This window comes from Emydura macquarii, unplaced genomic scaffold (genome assembly GCF_026122565.2).
Source record: "Emydura macquarii macquarii isolate MOO-44397 ecotype Brisbane River unplaced genomic scaffold, CSIRO-AGI_Emac_v2 contig_318, whole genome shotgun sequence".
NCBI lineage: Eukaryota > Metazoa > Chordata > Testudines > Chelidae > Emydura > Emydura macquarii.
In genome coordinates, this window is record NW_027130455.1 from 2,072,001 (window position 1) to 2,086,026 (window position 14,026).

The window sequence follows — 14,026 nt, forward strand, 5'->3', positions numbered from 1 at the left end:
TTTAATTACACTCTCTTTTAATATTTGTTCTAAGATCTTGTATAAAATTGAAGTCAATCGAATGGGCCTGTACACTTTTCCTGGATCACTTTTTTCCTTTCCTAAATATAAATACTCTGTTTGCAATTATCCAGTCTTAGGGTACAATCCCTGAGTTTATGGATTAATTAAAACCCTTGCTATTGGACTTGAAATTTCATGTGCCAGTTCCTTTAATGTTCTTGAATGGAGATTAGCCTGATTTGGTCCCATAAACTGTTTGGGTCTGGCTTCCAGATCTGATATGGTAATTTGTATTTCCATATCCTTGTTCACATTAGGTACCCTGCCACTGCCCCCAAGATCCTTGTTACCCTTACTAAAAACTAAACCAAAATATTCTAGGGACATACCTAGATTATCTTTAACCTCCACTCTGTCCTCAGGATTTATCAGTCTCACTTCTTTTTATTTATATGGTTAAAGAATCTTTTACTACTGGTTTTAATTTCCTTTGCTCTGCTTTGCTTCTGGCATTTCTCATTTTATCCCTACACTTTCTGACCTCCAAAAGATAGCTTTCCTTGCTGATCCAACCCTTTTTCCATTCCTTGTAGTTTTTCCCTTAATAACCTGTTTGTTCATCCAGTGTGGTCTACAACCTTTCCTTATGAGTTTTTCCCTTTGTTTGGATACTGGCTCCAGATAGTTTCTTCAATTTTGATTTAAAATAATCCCAACACTCCTCCTCATTCAGATAGTTGAGTTCTTCAGTTGATTCAACTTCCCTAACTAATTGTCTTCATTTTTTTGCCTTCTTTTAAATCAAGGATCTTAGTTGTAGACCTATTTTTTCCTTCCATTTATCTTGAACTGAATTAACTCATGATCACTCAAACCAAAATTGTCCTCTATAACCGGCGTTGGAAGGACCTTCCTGAGGCCTAAACCAAGGCCCACCTCAAACATTCTAGGACAGAGACGCTGAGGCGAGAGGGAAAAGACTTGTCCAGTGAGAGGCAAATTTACCCCAGACCTATCCCGCCAGAGGAGACAGCCCTAGCCCAGCAAGACTGAATGGGTGCTTTGCCACAACATGCAGACAGAGATGTCCACATTTGGTGGCATAATTAAGGAGACAATGTCAATTTAGCCCAAAGTTTACAGAACTTGTCCAACTTGTCACTTGAATGTTAGATTTGCATGACCTCATCTCAGCTTGTTTAATTATGCACATAATGACAAAGAAGATGATTCTGAGTCTCACTTACTACAATATAGTCTGGTATAAAGTATTTAGTCTTTTATTATGCAATACAGTATGTATTTTGGATCCTATGCATCACCATATTTTATATATAGTGTTTAATATACAATATATTTGATTGCTTTACAAAAGAATGTGTTAGATACTGGTTGTGTACAGATTGTGTTGTTAATGTACCAGTGATAAGGGTTTGGATCTTAAAGAGGATAGATGCCCCTTAAAAATTTGGAGATCTAACTCCTTTAAAAATCCCCTCTCAGAGGTTCAGCAATTCCTTACACACAGTCTTGGTCATTAGAGCCTGTTTTACTAAAAAAGAAAATGTTTACCATGATGCTAAAGATATTTATTTTTATGTCCCTTTACACATCTTATTAAATGCCACAAGGTCTTTAAGTACTATGTGGACAACTGTTAGAGATTATCAGGCAGGGTTATACTTTAAATTCTTATTTGAAGGACAGATGAAAAAATAGAGGAAGAACAGTTCGAAGATGATGATTATAACTAAAAAAACAAACACCCCAAAACCAAAATCCCAACACCAAAACTAAAAACAAAACTGTCCCCATGCTCCTCTTTACCTCTCCAGAACATTAATAATAGTATTCTACTGTACTAATATTTTTGTACAAGTAAATTATTGAAGATCCTTTATATTTCAGGTACAGTACCGCACCTGGCAGTGATATTTGTCTGAAGGCTCCCTAGATATGCGTTCCACATTTGTTGGAAAGCTCCCTAAATGCCATGAAACATCTGGCTTCTGATTGCCACAAGACATTCCAGCAACGCTTTTTGTAATATCCATGTTGTGATTCTAAACACTATCTTTCTGTTATATTTAAGCTCCACAAATTCAGATGGAAATCTGAGTGAGCATAGTACCTTAACTTGGAGTTTTGCTTCTTGTATTTGACCCTTCCATGATGCTACAAATTTAAGGTTGTCCACCGAACAGTTCATTACCCTAAAAGATAAACAAATATACCCTAAATGTCACAGGCACATAATAGGAAATTCAAATATAAAAACAGGATCAAGCTGGTCACACTGTTGATTGCATCACATAATATAAATTTAAAAGAATATTATATTTAGAATTTTGAAACAAAGTAAAGGATTTTTTCAGCATTGAAATAACAAAGTAGTTATTTTACCACCGGGTAAATAATAAGAAAATAAGATGATTAAGGATACTATTTTGACATATGTTAAGTGTGCTTCTTGATAATGAAGGCACAGTAATAAAAGTGTATATAAAGGGGAGAGGGGAATAATGCACTGAGAAATATGTAAATAAGCTGCTTCATGTCACCTACCTGGCTGTTTCCTGGCGTAAAGCATTAAGAAATGTATCTGGATGGAAGAGCTCTGAGAGGTCAAGGGTGTCCAAGAGCAGTGTCTTTTTTTCTGCTTTATCTACCCAGTTCTTAAAAAAATAAAAAACACATAGCCCATTAATTGGGAGAACAATTAAACCAGTAACTTATTGCTTGATCTTCTAGCACTTTCAATTGGTGCAATTTTATCAGCTGTGGTGATTAATGATGAATGTGTTAGTATAAATGTACTATAATCTTAAAGAGGAACATTAATTCTCACTATTTGGTAATGGCAACTAGAAAATAAACAAAACCAAGCAGCATTTAACATTTTGAAGACAGTAGTTCATTTTGTATTTCTGTGATGTGACTCACCATTATACATATTCTTAAAAACCTTTCCATCCTTTGTACAATGCAGCCCACTTGAAGAACTCAGCTCCTTGCATATCAACACTGGATTTTTAGGCTGTTGTCTAGCATTCCTATTTCACCTTTGGTAAACCATAGTTTCTAATTAAAATTATTTCCAAGTGGTGATGTGTCCCAGTCAAATATCATCATCATTATTGTTATTAATTTATTTAGTTTGGATAGATTACTGAATTTCTTTCAATTTATGACCGCTTATTTTCTTTTGTGGAAATCACCTTTTAAATACAGAAAGTCTGATTTTCATGCTGTAGTGTGAAAGAACCATTTTAAAGTATATTCCATTGATATCCCTTCAAAATATCTGGTATGATTATATGGAGAGTATGTAATTTTGATGGGAACTAAATTACATCTATATTATAATACAGAGTTACAGGAGATAGTGCTGGAAAAGAGCTCCTTGATTCTCCTATCCATCCCCCTATCCAGAATGTATGTTTTCCCTTTACTCTGAATCTCTTAATTTCACATATAGTCTACTCTTGAATACCTATAGTAATTAAAAATGATGGTTTCCTCAATGCTACATTCAGCACTTTTTTCCAGGATTCTTGTAGTCCTGAATGACACAACTGTAAAATTATTTTGGTCATGAGTGCTTGAAAGTCCTATTTGTTTCCATGATACGTTCTTGCAGCACATGAGGATCCTAAAGTTAAGTTTATGAATGAAAGGCCCAATTCTTGAAAGTGATGAGACCTAGCAGTTTCCACTGACGTCAGTCGATGTTACTGGGTGCTCAGCACATTTTAAAAATCATGGTAGTTGTTTAGTTGTCTGAATTAGAATTTAAGAGTTTAACTTTGAAGATCCTGTTTTTTAAACTCCGGGCTTTAGATTGCAAGACCTTCAGGAGAGAGAGGATATCTTCATATTTATTTACACAATGGAGCCCCATTCCTGACTGTGGCTTCTCAATATTAAACAACAGCATACACTTCTAACTACTTGTATATGGAAAGGTTAACGCCTAATACTAACCCAATAAATACCAGCCCACAAATTCTTTGTTATCACCATATAGAAAGGATGGCAAGTTGTGCTCTTTGCTAAGTACCATAATGCGTGTAACTGTGACTAAGAGTATACTCTAGATTCTGAGGGAATAAAAAAAAAATGTGAAGCTACTCAAATTTTATAATTACACATTGTACCTACCAAACATACACATCTTGCTGAAGAAAGCATACTTTTCTGATTCCTTTAAATTGTTAGTAGGCTGCTTCCATAAAATTAACTTAGAAATGGGAAAGTCATCTAAAATACATATAAATTATCACTTAATTAATTGTAGTTTTTTCTCTGTCAATGTGTCAAAAGGGATCTTCATCATGTTTCTACCACACTCAAACATTTAATCCAACGACCTTTAAATCTGTCACAACACAGATCATGAGCCCTCATTCCAGACAATTATGGCTAGTTAGTTTTTTTGCTTTCCACTTTCATTAGCTAACAATATGCAGTTAATTGCTCTTGTCTGCATGCTTCTCCTACTGACTCTAAATAACAGTAATCCCTTTTATTGTACAGCAATAATTGTGGATTATATTAGAAGGAGAGATTTTAAATTGTTTAGTATACTATAAGAGGCCACACAATTATTTCAATTTGTATTTAATAAATTCATTTTATTAGTGTTTTCAAATAAACTTTTAACTGTTAAAGAGAGATATTGGCAGGAATATAATCCACATGTTTAATCTAATTAAAAAGGTCAGCATGGCCAACAGTCAGATTTCACTCCATTAACGTCTAAATTAATATAATTAATTATGGCTGGGAAGTTTGCTCTACAAAAAGTTTTCATTAGATCATAAAAGTAAACATGAAATTGTTACTTGCATTGGTACACAGTACAGCATATGAGAAGGATATCCTTAATACTTTTAAATTAAATAAAACTTTTACATAAAAAGAGTCAGGAAAAATATACTTATAATTCATAAAGACACCAACTAAGAAACAGGAATCAATACATTTTTAATATTCATATTTATCCCCCCTTCTTATCAATATCTACATGAGACTATTGGGAGAGAGTGAGACATGATGGGCTCAAATACTAACAATATGCAGACAACACTCATATATATATAACTCATTCACCACTGATACTACCACTACTAAAATTACAGAATGACTCTTGAATGAAGAGCAGCTGCCTCAAACTAAACCCATGAAAAACCAAACCAACGCTATTGGAAAGGGGGAAATACTATAATGAATAGCTGAGATATTTTTGTCCCCACTTTCCACTTATGCCATATACACCCAGTTGTCAAACTGGTATGAAATCTTGGGAACATGTGTGACTCCTCACTATGCGTGGATGACCAGATAGCAACAGTTTCTGAAAATGCCTTCTGTCACCTGCAACTAGCAAGAAATCTTTGCCCCTCCCCCCAGGATGAGGAACTGAGCATGGCGATACATGCATTTATCACCTCCAAGCTGGACTATTGTAAAACATTATATCTGAAGCTGAACGTGAAGCCAATTATTAAATCATAGAAACATAGTGCTGGAAGGGACCTTAAGAGGTCATCTAGTCTAGTCCCGTGTTAGGCAGGACCAAGTATACCTAGACTATCCATGACAGATTTCTGTCCAACCTGTTCTTAAAAAATTCCAGTGACGGGAATTTCAAAACCTCCCTTGGTAAACTATTTCAACACCTAACTATCCTTATAATCAGAAATTTTTTCCTAATATCTAACCTAAATCTCTCTTGCTGCAGATTAAGATGAGTACTTCTTTTCCTTTCTTCAGTAGACATGGAGAACAGCTGATTACTATTCTCCTTATAATAAGGTTACATATTCAAAGATTGTTATGATATCCTCACCAAGTCTTCTCTTTTCAAGACTAAATGTGCCCAGGTTTTTTAACATTTCCCCATAAGTCAGGTTTTCTAGACCTTTGATCATTTTTGTTGCTCTCCTCTGGACTCTCTGCAAGTTATCCACACCTTTCTAGAAGTGTGGCACTCAAAACTGGACACAATATTCCACTGAGGCCTCACCAGTGCAGAGCAGAGAAATTATATCTCATGTCTTACATATAACTTTCCTCTTGATACACCCCCAGAATGACATTAGCTTTTTTTGCAGTTACATTATATTGTTGGCTCAAATTCAGTTTGAAATTCAGAGCAATTTTCCAATTTATTAAGGTCATTTTAATTTCTCGTTCTGCACACACAAGTGTGTGCAACTCCTCCCAGTGTGGTGTCCTCTGCAAATTTTAGAAGTGTATTCTCAACTGCATTATCTAAATCATTAATGAAAATATTGACAATACTGGACCCAGGAAAGGTCCCTACTGGACCCAACTAGATACAGCCTTCCAGTTTGAGAATGAACCATTGATAACGACTCTTTGAGAACATTTTTTTAACCAGTTGTGAACCCACCTTATGATTTCATTTTGTCCATATATTCCTAGTTTGCTTATGATAATGTCATGTGGGAATGTATCAAAATTAAGATATATGGAGTCTGCTGCTTCCCCGTTGTAATAACTGGTCATACAAAACTACCCCACTTGTAATTTCACTTGTGAAAAGTGAGGGATAATTCATAAAATGTCACAATACCTTTAACAACAGATGTTGATGGGAAACGATGCGGAAGAAAAGAGAAAGATTAAATGGTGTGTTAGAAATTTGACCTAATTGGTGGACAAAATAATGAGGGGATGCTGGCTACTGTGATGCTTGCTGACTGGAAGAAGGGGACAAAGTGAGTTTCAACCATCTTGGCCATCCCCACAGCCTTCTGAGAACCCGGGATCCAACGTGACAACATTGTGCATTTGTCGTCCTGATCCTGAGAAATGTCTGACCGTATCAACAGAGACAAGGACACAGATTACACTGTCACCTCCACTGGCTCTGGCTAACTCCCAAACACCATCTGGAATGTGCAACTTTGTCACCTTCTCCTTCCCCCTCTCAGTCTGTTCTTTTCCTTCTCTACCTTATTTATCTTCTTTCCTAGCCCTCTCCTTTTGCCTTCTGTGTAACAAAAGCCTGGTTCACCCACCAAGACTGTATATTTTGCAACACTGCTGTGAACCTGTGGCTCAAAAGAGGAAGCTAAAAGCAAGGTTATAAATAGTCCAATGCTGGTAAAGTTTGACAGGTCTCAGAATGGCTTGTAAGACTATGTGCTGTACCTGTGTTTTTCTAGCAGTGAAGTTCCTAGTGAAAATCAATACCAGAGGCAGAAGCTGTATTTTTCTATCTTCACTGTTCTTTTTTGATTCCCTCTTGTATATGTTTGTGTGATGGGGTGAACTCACCACTCTAGAGCCTCCTGCTGGTTGTTCTGGGGAATAGCTCTGCTTGCCAGTGTGCCCCCTGCTGGTGGTGCCTCGTAGCTATCAGTTCTTCTCCAGGACCTGCATCGCTCCCAGGACTGTGGCCATGCCACACCAGTTTTTGGTCCATTAATTTCCATTCCCACACTTAACTCGTTTACCAGGCATGATCTTAACCAGTCCTTGAATTGTATATGTAGGCCTGTCTTTTTTAGACTTATTTACTCTTTCTTTTGCATTATCTATGTAGGGTAAAGTATTGAGTCTGCTGTGTAGCCACTTACCTCAGTGGCTACTGAAGCCAATTGTCCAGCCACTTCGCTGGTGGCAAGGAAGTAGGAGGGACCTGGTCCTGCCCACCATTCCGGGTCCTGGCCCGGGATCCTGTAGATGGTAGCCACTTGCCTCATCTGCTCCAATTCCTCTGTACCTTTCCCTGGGCCACTTCCCTGTGGCTCCAGCACCCTCTTTGTCCTTTTCTCAAGGCCTCTGCCTGCAAGTCTGTGCCACTGGCCCAGAGCTCTCTTTCACCCTCCCGGTCGCTGCCTGAAGCACTGCTCTGTCCAATGTGCTAGCTGCCATCAGTCTGCAAGGCAGCCAGTCCTCCCTCCTCAAGTTCCAGGGAGTGCCTGTCTCTGCTCTGACCTGCAGCTCTTCTTATATGGCCCTGGCCCTGTCTGCCTGCTCCTTGCAGCTCCCTTCCTATTTGTTGCTTTTCACGCAGCCTCCCTCAGCCATTCTCCAAGAATTCTCAAAGATACTTGTTTTAGTTAACTACGTAAGTTCCTAGATTGCTTTAGATAATTCCTTAAGTACCGTAGGGTGAATTTCATCAGACACTGTCTACCTGAAAACATTTAACTTATATAAATATACCTTATCCTGTTCTTTCTGACTTGTGTTCCTTCCCTCTTGCCATAAATATTAATTGTGTTAAGCATCTGGTCACAATTAACCTTTAAGTGAAGACTTAAGCAAAATAGCATTAAACACCTCACTCTTCTGGGTCTTATCTGTTATTAGCTCTCCTTCTCTGCTAAGTAGAGGACCTACACTTTCCTTTGTCTTTCTCTTGTTCCTAATATATTTATAAAACATTGTATTGCCTTTTAAGTCTCTTGGTATGTGTAACTCATTTGGTGCCTTAGCCTTTCTGATTTTGATCCTCCATTTTCGTTGTATTCTTTTGTTCTCATCCTTTGCAATATGTCCATATTTCCATTTTTCTGTAGGATTCTTTTTTTTTTTTTTTATTTTCAGGTCACTAAAGAACTCTTGATGCAGCTATATTGGCCACTTACAATGCTCCAGTTGGTACAGGATCTGGTTGCCTGACTCCTCTTCCATGGTTTAGGCCATCACTAGCCTATGCTCGAGCTCCTTCACTGCTTCCTAGTCAGTTTCAGATGCCATTTAAGATTTGGTCTTAATCTTCAAAAAAGTTAATGGATCAAGCCCCAGCTACATTAAAGATCAAATTTCTATCTATGAACTACTGTCACAGTTGTGTTCCTCTGAGACAGACAATATAGTTTATAAAGCCCAGGATGAAGTGCACGAGAGCTGGAGTCAAATCATTATTGGTTGACTATCTCTGGCTACGGAATGAAATTTCAAAGAATATTAGGTGACTCCAGAGCCCAAACATCTTTAGGAAATGTCACCTTATCCTCCTCTTCAAGAAAGCCTCTCCACCATAGCAAGAATGACACTCACAACTCTGAATCTTCCACATACCCAAACACATTGTCCCACAAAAATAAAAAGCTGCAACACAAACCCTTTATACAATTGTTGAGATGAGCACTACTTAAATCTTTTTTAAAACAATGTTAGATTTCTTATTGCTGTGATCAAACTAGCTTTTAAAATGTTATAAAAACTACCTTTGCAGATTAATTTTGCATATGATGATTAAAAATATAGTACGAAAAATAACTTGGCAGATATATCAAAAGAGTTTTTCAAAGCAATTCCTAGTAGAATATTTTTAAACTTTACATTAATGTGACTTAGCACAGAATCACTTTCTTTATATTATATATATAAGATTTTCTTTTTTTTCCAAAATAAATCTGCTAGGATGGTCTCAGGTGTTTCAAGTAACATTTTCACATGTAGTACATTAACATCTAAGAACTGTATTTTCCATTTAAAAGAAAAAACTGTTCTTATCTTCTATAATCCCCAAACAATTGAACACCTTGTACTGAACAGCAGAGAGAAGAAATGAACAGAGGCCACCAGATTTTCACATTATCATTTATACAACTTTAGGTTCATATAACTCCTTTACAATATGAGTCAAGCACTCAAGTTTTGACTAATTATAAATGTATTCTATGCTTCAGTATTTTTATCCTTTGTCTTATCCCCAAAAGGGTCTTCTATTGAAGTAAAAAATTGTATAAAACTCCAGTCTTGTCTACACTGGGAGTTATTTTGGAATATATATTGCTGATTAACTCCATGTGTGAAGGCTCTTATTGAGGAATAAGGCACTCTTATTCCAGAATAAGAGTGTCCATACATGGAAGTAAGCAGAAATAGTTAATCTGCTTTAAATTCACACCCTATCTTATTCCGGATTAAGTTTCATGTTAACTTTCAAGTGTAGACAAGCCCAAAGGAAGTGATGTAATTTTTTGGGAACCAATGCTATCTGTTGGAATCTATGTAAGCTAGAAGGAACACATACAGAATACTATGCTTTAGGGAAAAGGCCTTCCCTGAGTTCACATCATGTGGTGATCATATTCTGAGTCATAAGACAATGTAATTTTTCTTTTTATCAATTTTGCCTTTGATTTTTTTGAGTGTAGACCAAAATTACTATTCACTGCTTTCAAATAAAATACCATTTTCCCATTTCATTTTGACATGCCCCAGAAACCCCATGTTTGTTCAGTAAATCTGAATAACAGCACAGAGTTTGAGCATAAAACTTCTGAATGCATTAGGATCAACATGCTAGGTAACAATATGCCAGAAGCACATATGCAAGAAGGCATAGCTCAGGGAAGCATTAGCAAATATGATCTAATTTCAGTTGCAGTGATAATTTACTTTTATCAAACCAGAATCAACTTTCCACAGATTACTGTTTTCTTACATTTAATAAGAATAGCAGAGTGCTGAATACAGGTATAAATTCTAAATGTTAGCGAACACATTAATTTTAAACCACACAAAACAAGTTGCACATTGGAATAGGCCTCTAAAAATATACTTCGGGATATTTCCTCCATCTTATTGTCATCAGATAATACATCCACTCGACAGCATTCTTACTTTATGTTTTACTAGCTTGTACTTTCTCTGCAGCTAAATATACTAGACATACAGTACTAGACTGTGTCTGCAGTTGTGCAGGGGGAAGTGTAAAGGAAGGGGGAGCGAGGGGAACACGACACCCCAGTATTTTTCCTTAACAGTTGCAGGTGCTAAAGAATGAAAGGAGGAGGGAGTGGCAAACTCTTCTACTAACTTAAATGGCCCACACGGGCCATGTTCCTGTTCCTTAGTCCCAACACCAACAAGAGGCTACAGGACAGCGCAGTGGTGAACACAAACTACCCCGTTCCTAGAGGATTACTGATAAATACTGCATACCATGCTCCCTGAAAGAAATTTAAACAACCATAGTCATATTGCCTTCTGCAGTATTTTGAAGTATGAGGTGCTTCTCCTTCCCCCATGGCACAAAAGCAGCTGAAACTGTTGGTCTGGGGAGGGCTTCTTCTGGTCATTCGACACGGTTGTTCCCAGTGCCATAGTCATACAGAGCAACCTTTGAGCAGTACAAAATATGATGTGGTTTTCTGTTTTCTTTACAAGCAGGTTAGTTGGAATAGCCATAACCATAGGATCACACACAGCATCTCATTTCTCTTTTGCTATGCCCCTTTTCTCAACTGTGCTGCTTGCTGAATAGCTCACTGGCATTGACTACACTACAAGAATTCTGCACAGATTGAGAATCAGACCAGTGGACACTATGCCCCATCACAGATCCTACTCAAGATTTAAGGCAGGTTCAGAGTAGCTTAAAGCACCAGAGATCTGATACATGCTAAAATATTAATGTGCTAGGAGCAGTCTCTATTTTAATGTGAATTCCCAAGAGTAAAATTATTCATAAACACATAAATGAAAAATTAAAATACTGCTAATTATAGATATTGATAATGCAGTATGACTTAGCCATATGAAATTCCAGAATGCCTTACTGCCTTTCAAATTATAGTACTTATTATCACAATTGATTTTCCTTTCCAAGGTCTCCTCAAATCTGCATTTTGTAAGACCACCTAACAAAACTATATCTGCTTTTTAAAATGTTTTCTGAGACATAGTCTTCATTCTTGTGGCAATTCATGCATCCTTTGTTTAAATTCTAGTTACAACTTGTCTTGAGTTAAACAAATACTCTTCTCATTCAGTGCAGGTAAGGTCAATGCTTTCAGAGAGTACTCCATCTTCATTAGTCCTTGGTCTCCTCTTATTTGAATAGTGCATGCAACACCTGGAAGAATGTTTTGAGTTCTTTGATCAATGAACTTGTAAATAAGGATTTGATTTCCACTAAGGACCTCCATGCCGTATAACAAGTATGTTGTGATTCACCTGCTAACCCAACACCAGAAACATGTATAAATCCAAACAATGAATATTAAATCAGGAACTCTGCTTCTGACATTCATGTTCTGAAGTTATCTACATTCATCTTCTATTCATATGAGCTGAAAAAAAACTCTTCCAAACTATTCTCCCTGGAGACCCCACTTTTCACAAAAGACTAAACAGGACCAAGTAAGTACTTAGGTAGGCAGGTGAATTTGTGCTAATGGAAGGTGCTAGATGATAGTCCTGGAAACTGAAGACTTCTCTTTATCTGCAAAAGAGGTACTATACTGGTAGGGGCAGTGAAAGCTTTCTATACACTCTCTCTCCTATGTGGCTCAAATTCCACTAGAAGGGAGCTTAAAAAAAACTGCATAGATCTGTCTCATATTATTAAATCCTTGTCCTCTCCGATGGGACTGACAACAAGAAAGCCAAGTGGTAATAGTGTTTATTTCTGATAGGGAAACTTGTTTCTACTACAAATTGGATGACTGTCTTTTTTCATATAGTCAAACAAACAGATGTCAAATGATGTTAACTTTGAATCACCACTGACTTGTGGGAATTATAACCAGTGGCCAAGAAGTAAAATGTTTGGTTGACCATTGTCAATTCCCCTGACCCATCCGATTCCCACCAAAAGTGCCCACAGTCCAAAACATAATCAACAACAAAAACAGTTTCTCTTTAGCAATAAATTGACTCACTACTCTAAAAATAAAGAACGTATTTTGACAGGCATGTCTGATTATGAAAATAAATGAATAAATTAAGCACAATAACTTCCTTTATCAAAAATTATTTTGAATAAATTGGCAGTCATTAATAGATCCACTATTAGCATCAAACTCAATGTAATTAGATGCAGAGAGAATGAAAGTTACTGTAATCAATGTATATTGAAAAATGAAAAGATTGGTCGATTGTATTTGCAATTTGGTACATTAATATGCTTTGCTGCCACTTTTGCAGTATCTGAGATTGGAGTTTAACATTGGCAAAGGATCTGAAAGCATAACGTAAGAGGTATAATTTTCATATGCAAATACCACATAATTCCTTTCTACCACATATATTAAAATTCACTTATCACTTTAGTTTTTTGTCAGAGACCACTATCAGTTTTACATTGTGCTTTACTGATTGCAGCTCATCATAGCACCCCTTTTTAAATACTGGTATTTTTCCTAAAAAAAAATTATAGTTTAGTCACAAAAACATGGGCAAAATTCCAATATTCACTGATAGTTTTGGAGGCTGTTTGTTTGCTTTTCTTGGATGGAAGAACATTTATCCAAAGTATCAAAACAGAATTTAGTAATGACTGAATAGGTGCAGTTGCTAACGTATACACTAGCAGGATGGGGAAGATAGGCTGGATGGCTGCATAGAATGGTACTGGATTGAAAGACCTTTAACAGTCAGATGAAACTTCACCCCATGCCACAGGGAGACAGGAGCAGCAGTCTTCAGAAGGGCAAAGGTATAAGTTGGCATTCTGAAATGGGGATGAATTCCCAGTTTCACCATCAGTCTGAGGACTACTAGGTGCAGAAGAAGAGGTACAAGTGGCAGATGAGGTTGTCCTATTTCTCATGAGTGCTTTTCTATTGTTTGCCAGCTTGACAGAACTTCACCACAGCTAGAGAGTTTTGAAAATAATGCAAGATATAAGCATTATTATTAATTCAGGTTATGTTTTTTTTTTACATTTTATTCCCAGCAATAGCTCCGCTGGATCATTGTTTCATGATGAAGGATCAAGATGTTATGAAAAATATGTTATTCCAAACTGAACAAGCTGCACATTAAATTTTAACAACTTAAATGTGCAACTTTTATTAATATTGTATCATGACATCTTTTCAGATTTATTACTTTAAAGTGGAAAGCAGCTTTCATTGAAAATGTAAGAATGCTGATGATTCTTATTGGATTAAATAAAATACTTACAGAAAGTGCAGCTTTAAATCAGGCATATGTATATAGCATGGTTTCTAATACATTATTGAGTATATAAATAGTAACTTATATCCCCAGATGAAATACAGAAGACTAAATCCCTTTGTTG

At 36.6% G+C, this 14,026-nt stretch overlaps 1 protein-coding gene across 2 annotated transcripts in view; it reads right to left on the reverse strand.

Annotated features, from left to right (window-relative positions):
- Nucleotides 1-14,026, reverse strand: part of DYNC2H1 (dynein cytoplasmic 2 heavy chain 1) — a 410,146-nt gene that overhangs the window by 32,409 nt on the left and 363,711 nt on the right. For both annotated transcript variants that reach the window (XM_067567730.1, XM_067567720.1), the window contains exons 86-87: nt 2,569-2,678; nt 2,135-2,216 (exon numbers count right to left, since the gene is read on the reverse strand). In XM_067567730.1, the coding sequence (XP_067423831.1) occupies nt 2,135-2,216; nt 2,569-2,678 (192 nt within the window). The remainder of the gene's footprint in view (nt 1-2,134; nt 2,217-2,568; nt 2,679-14,026) is intronic.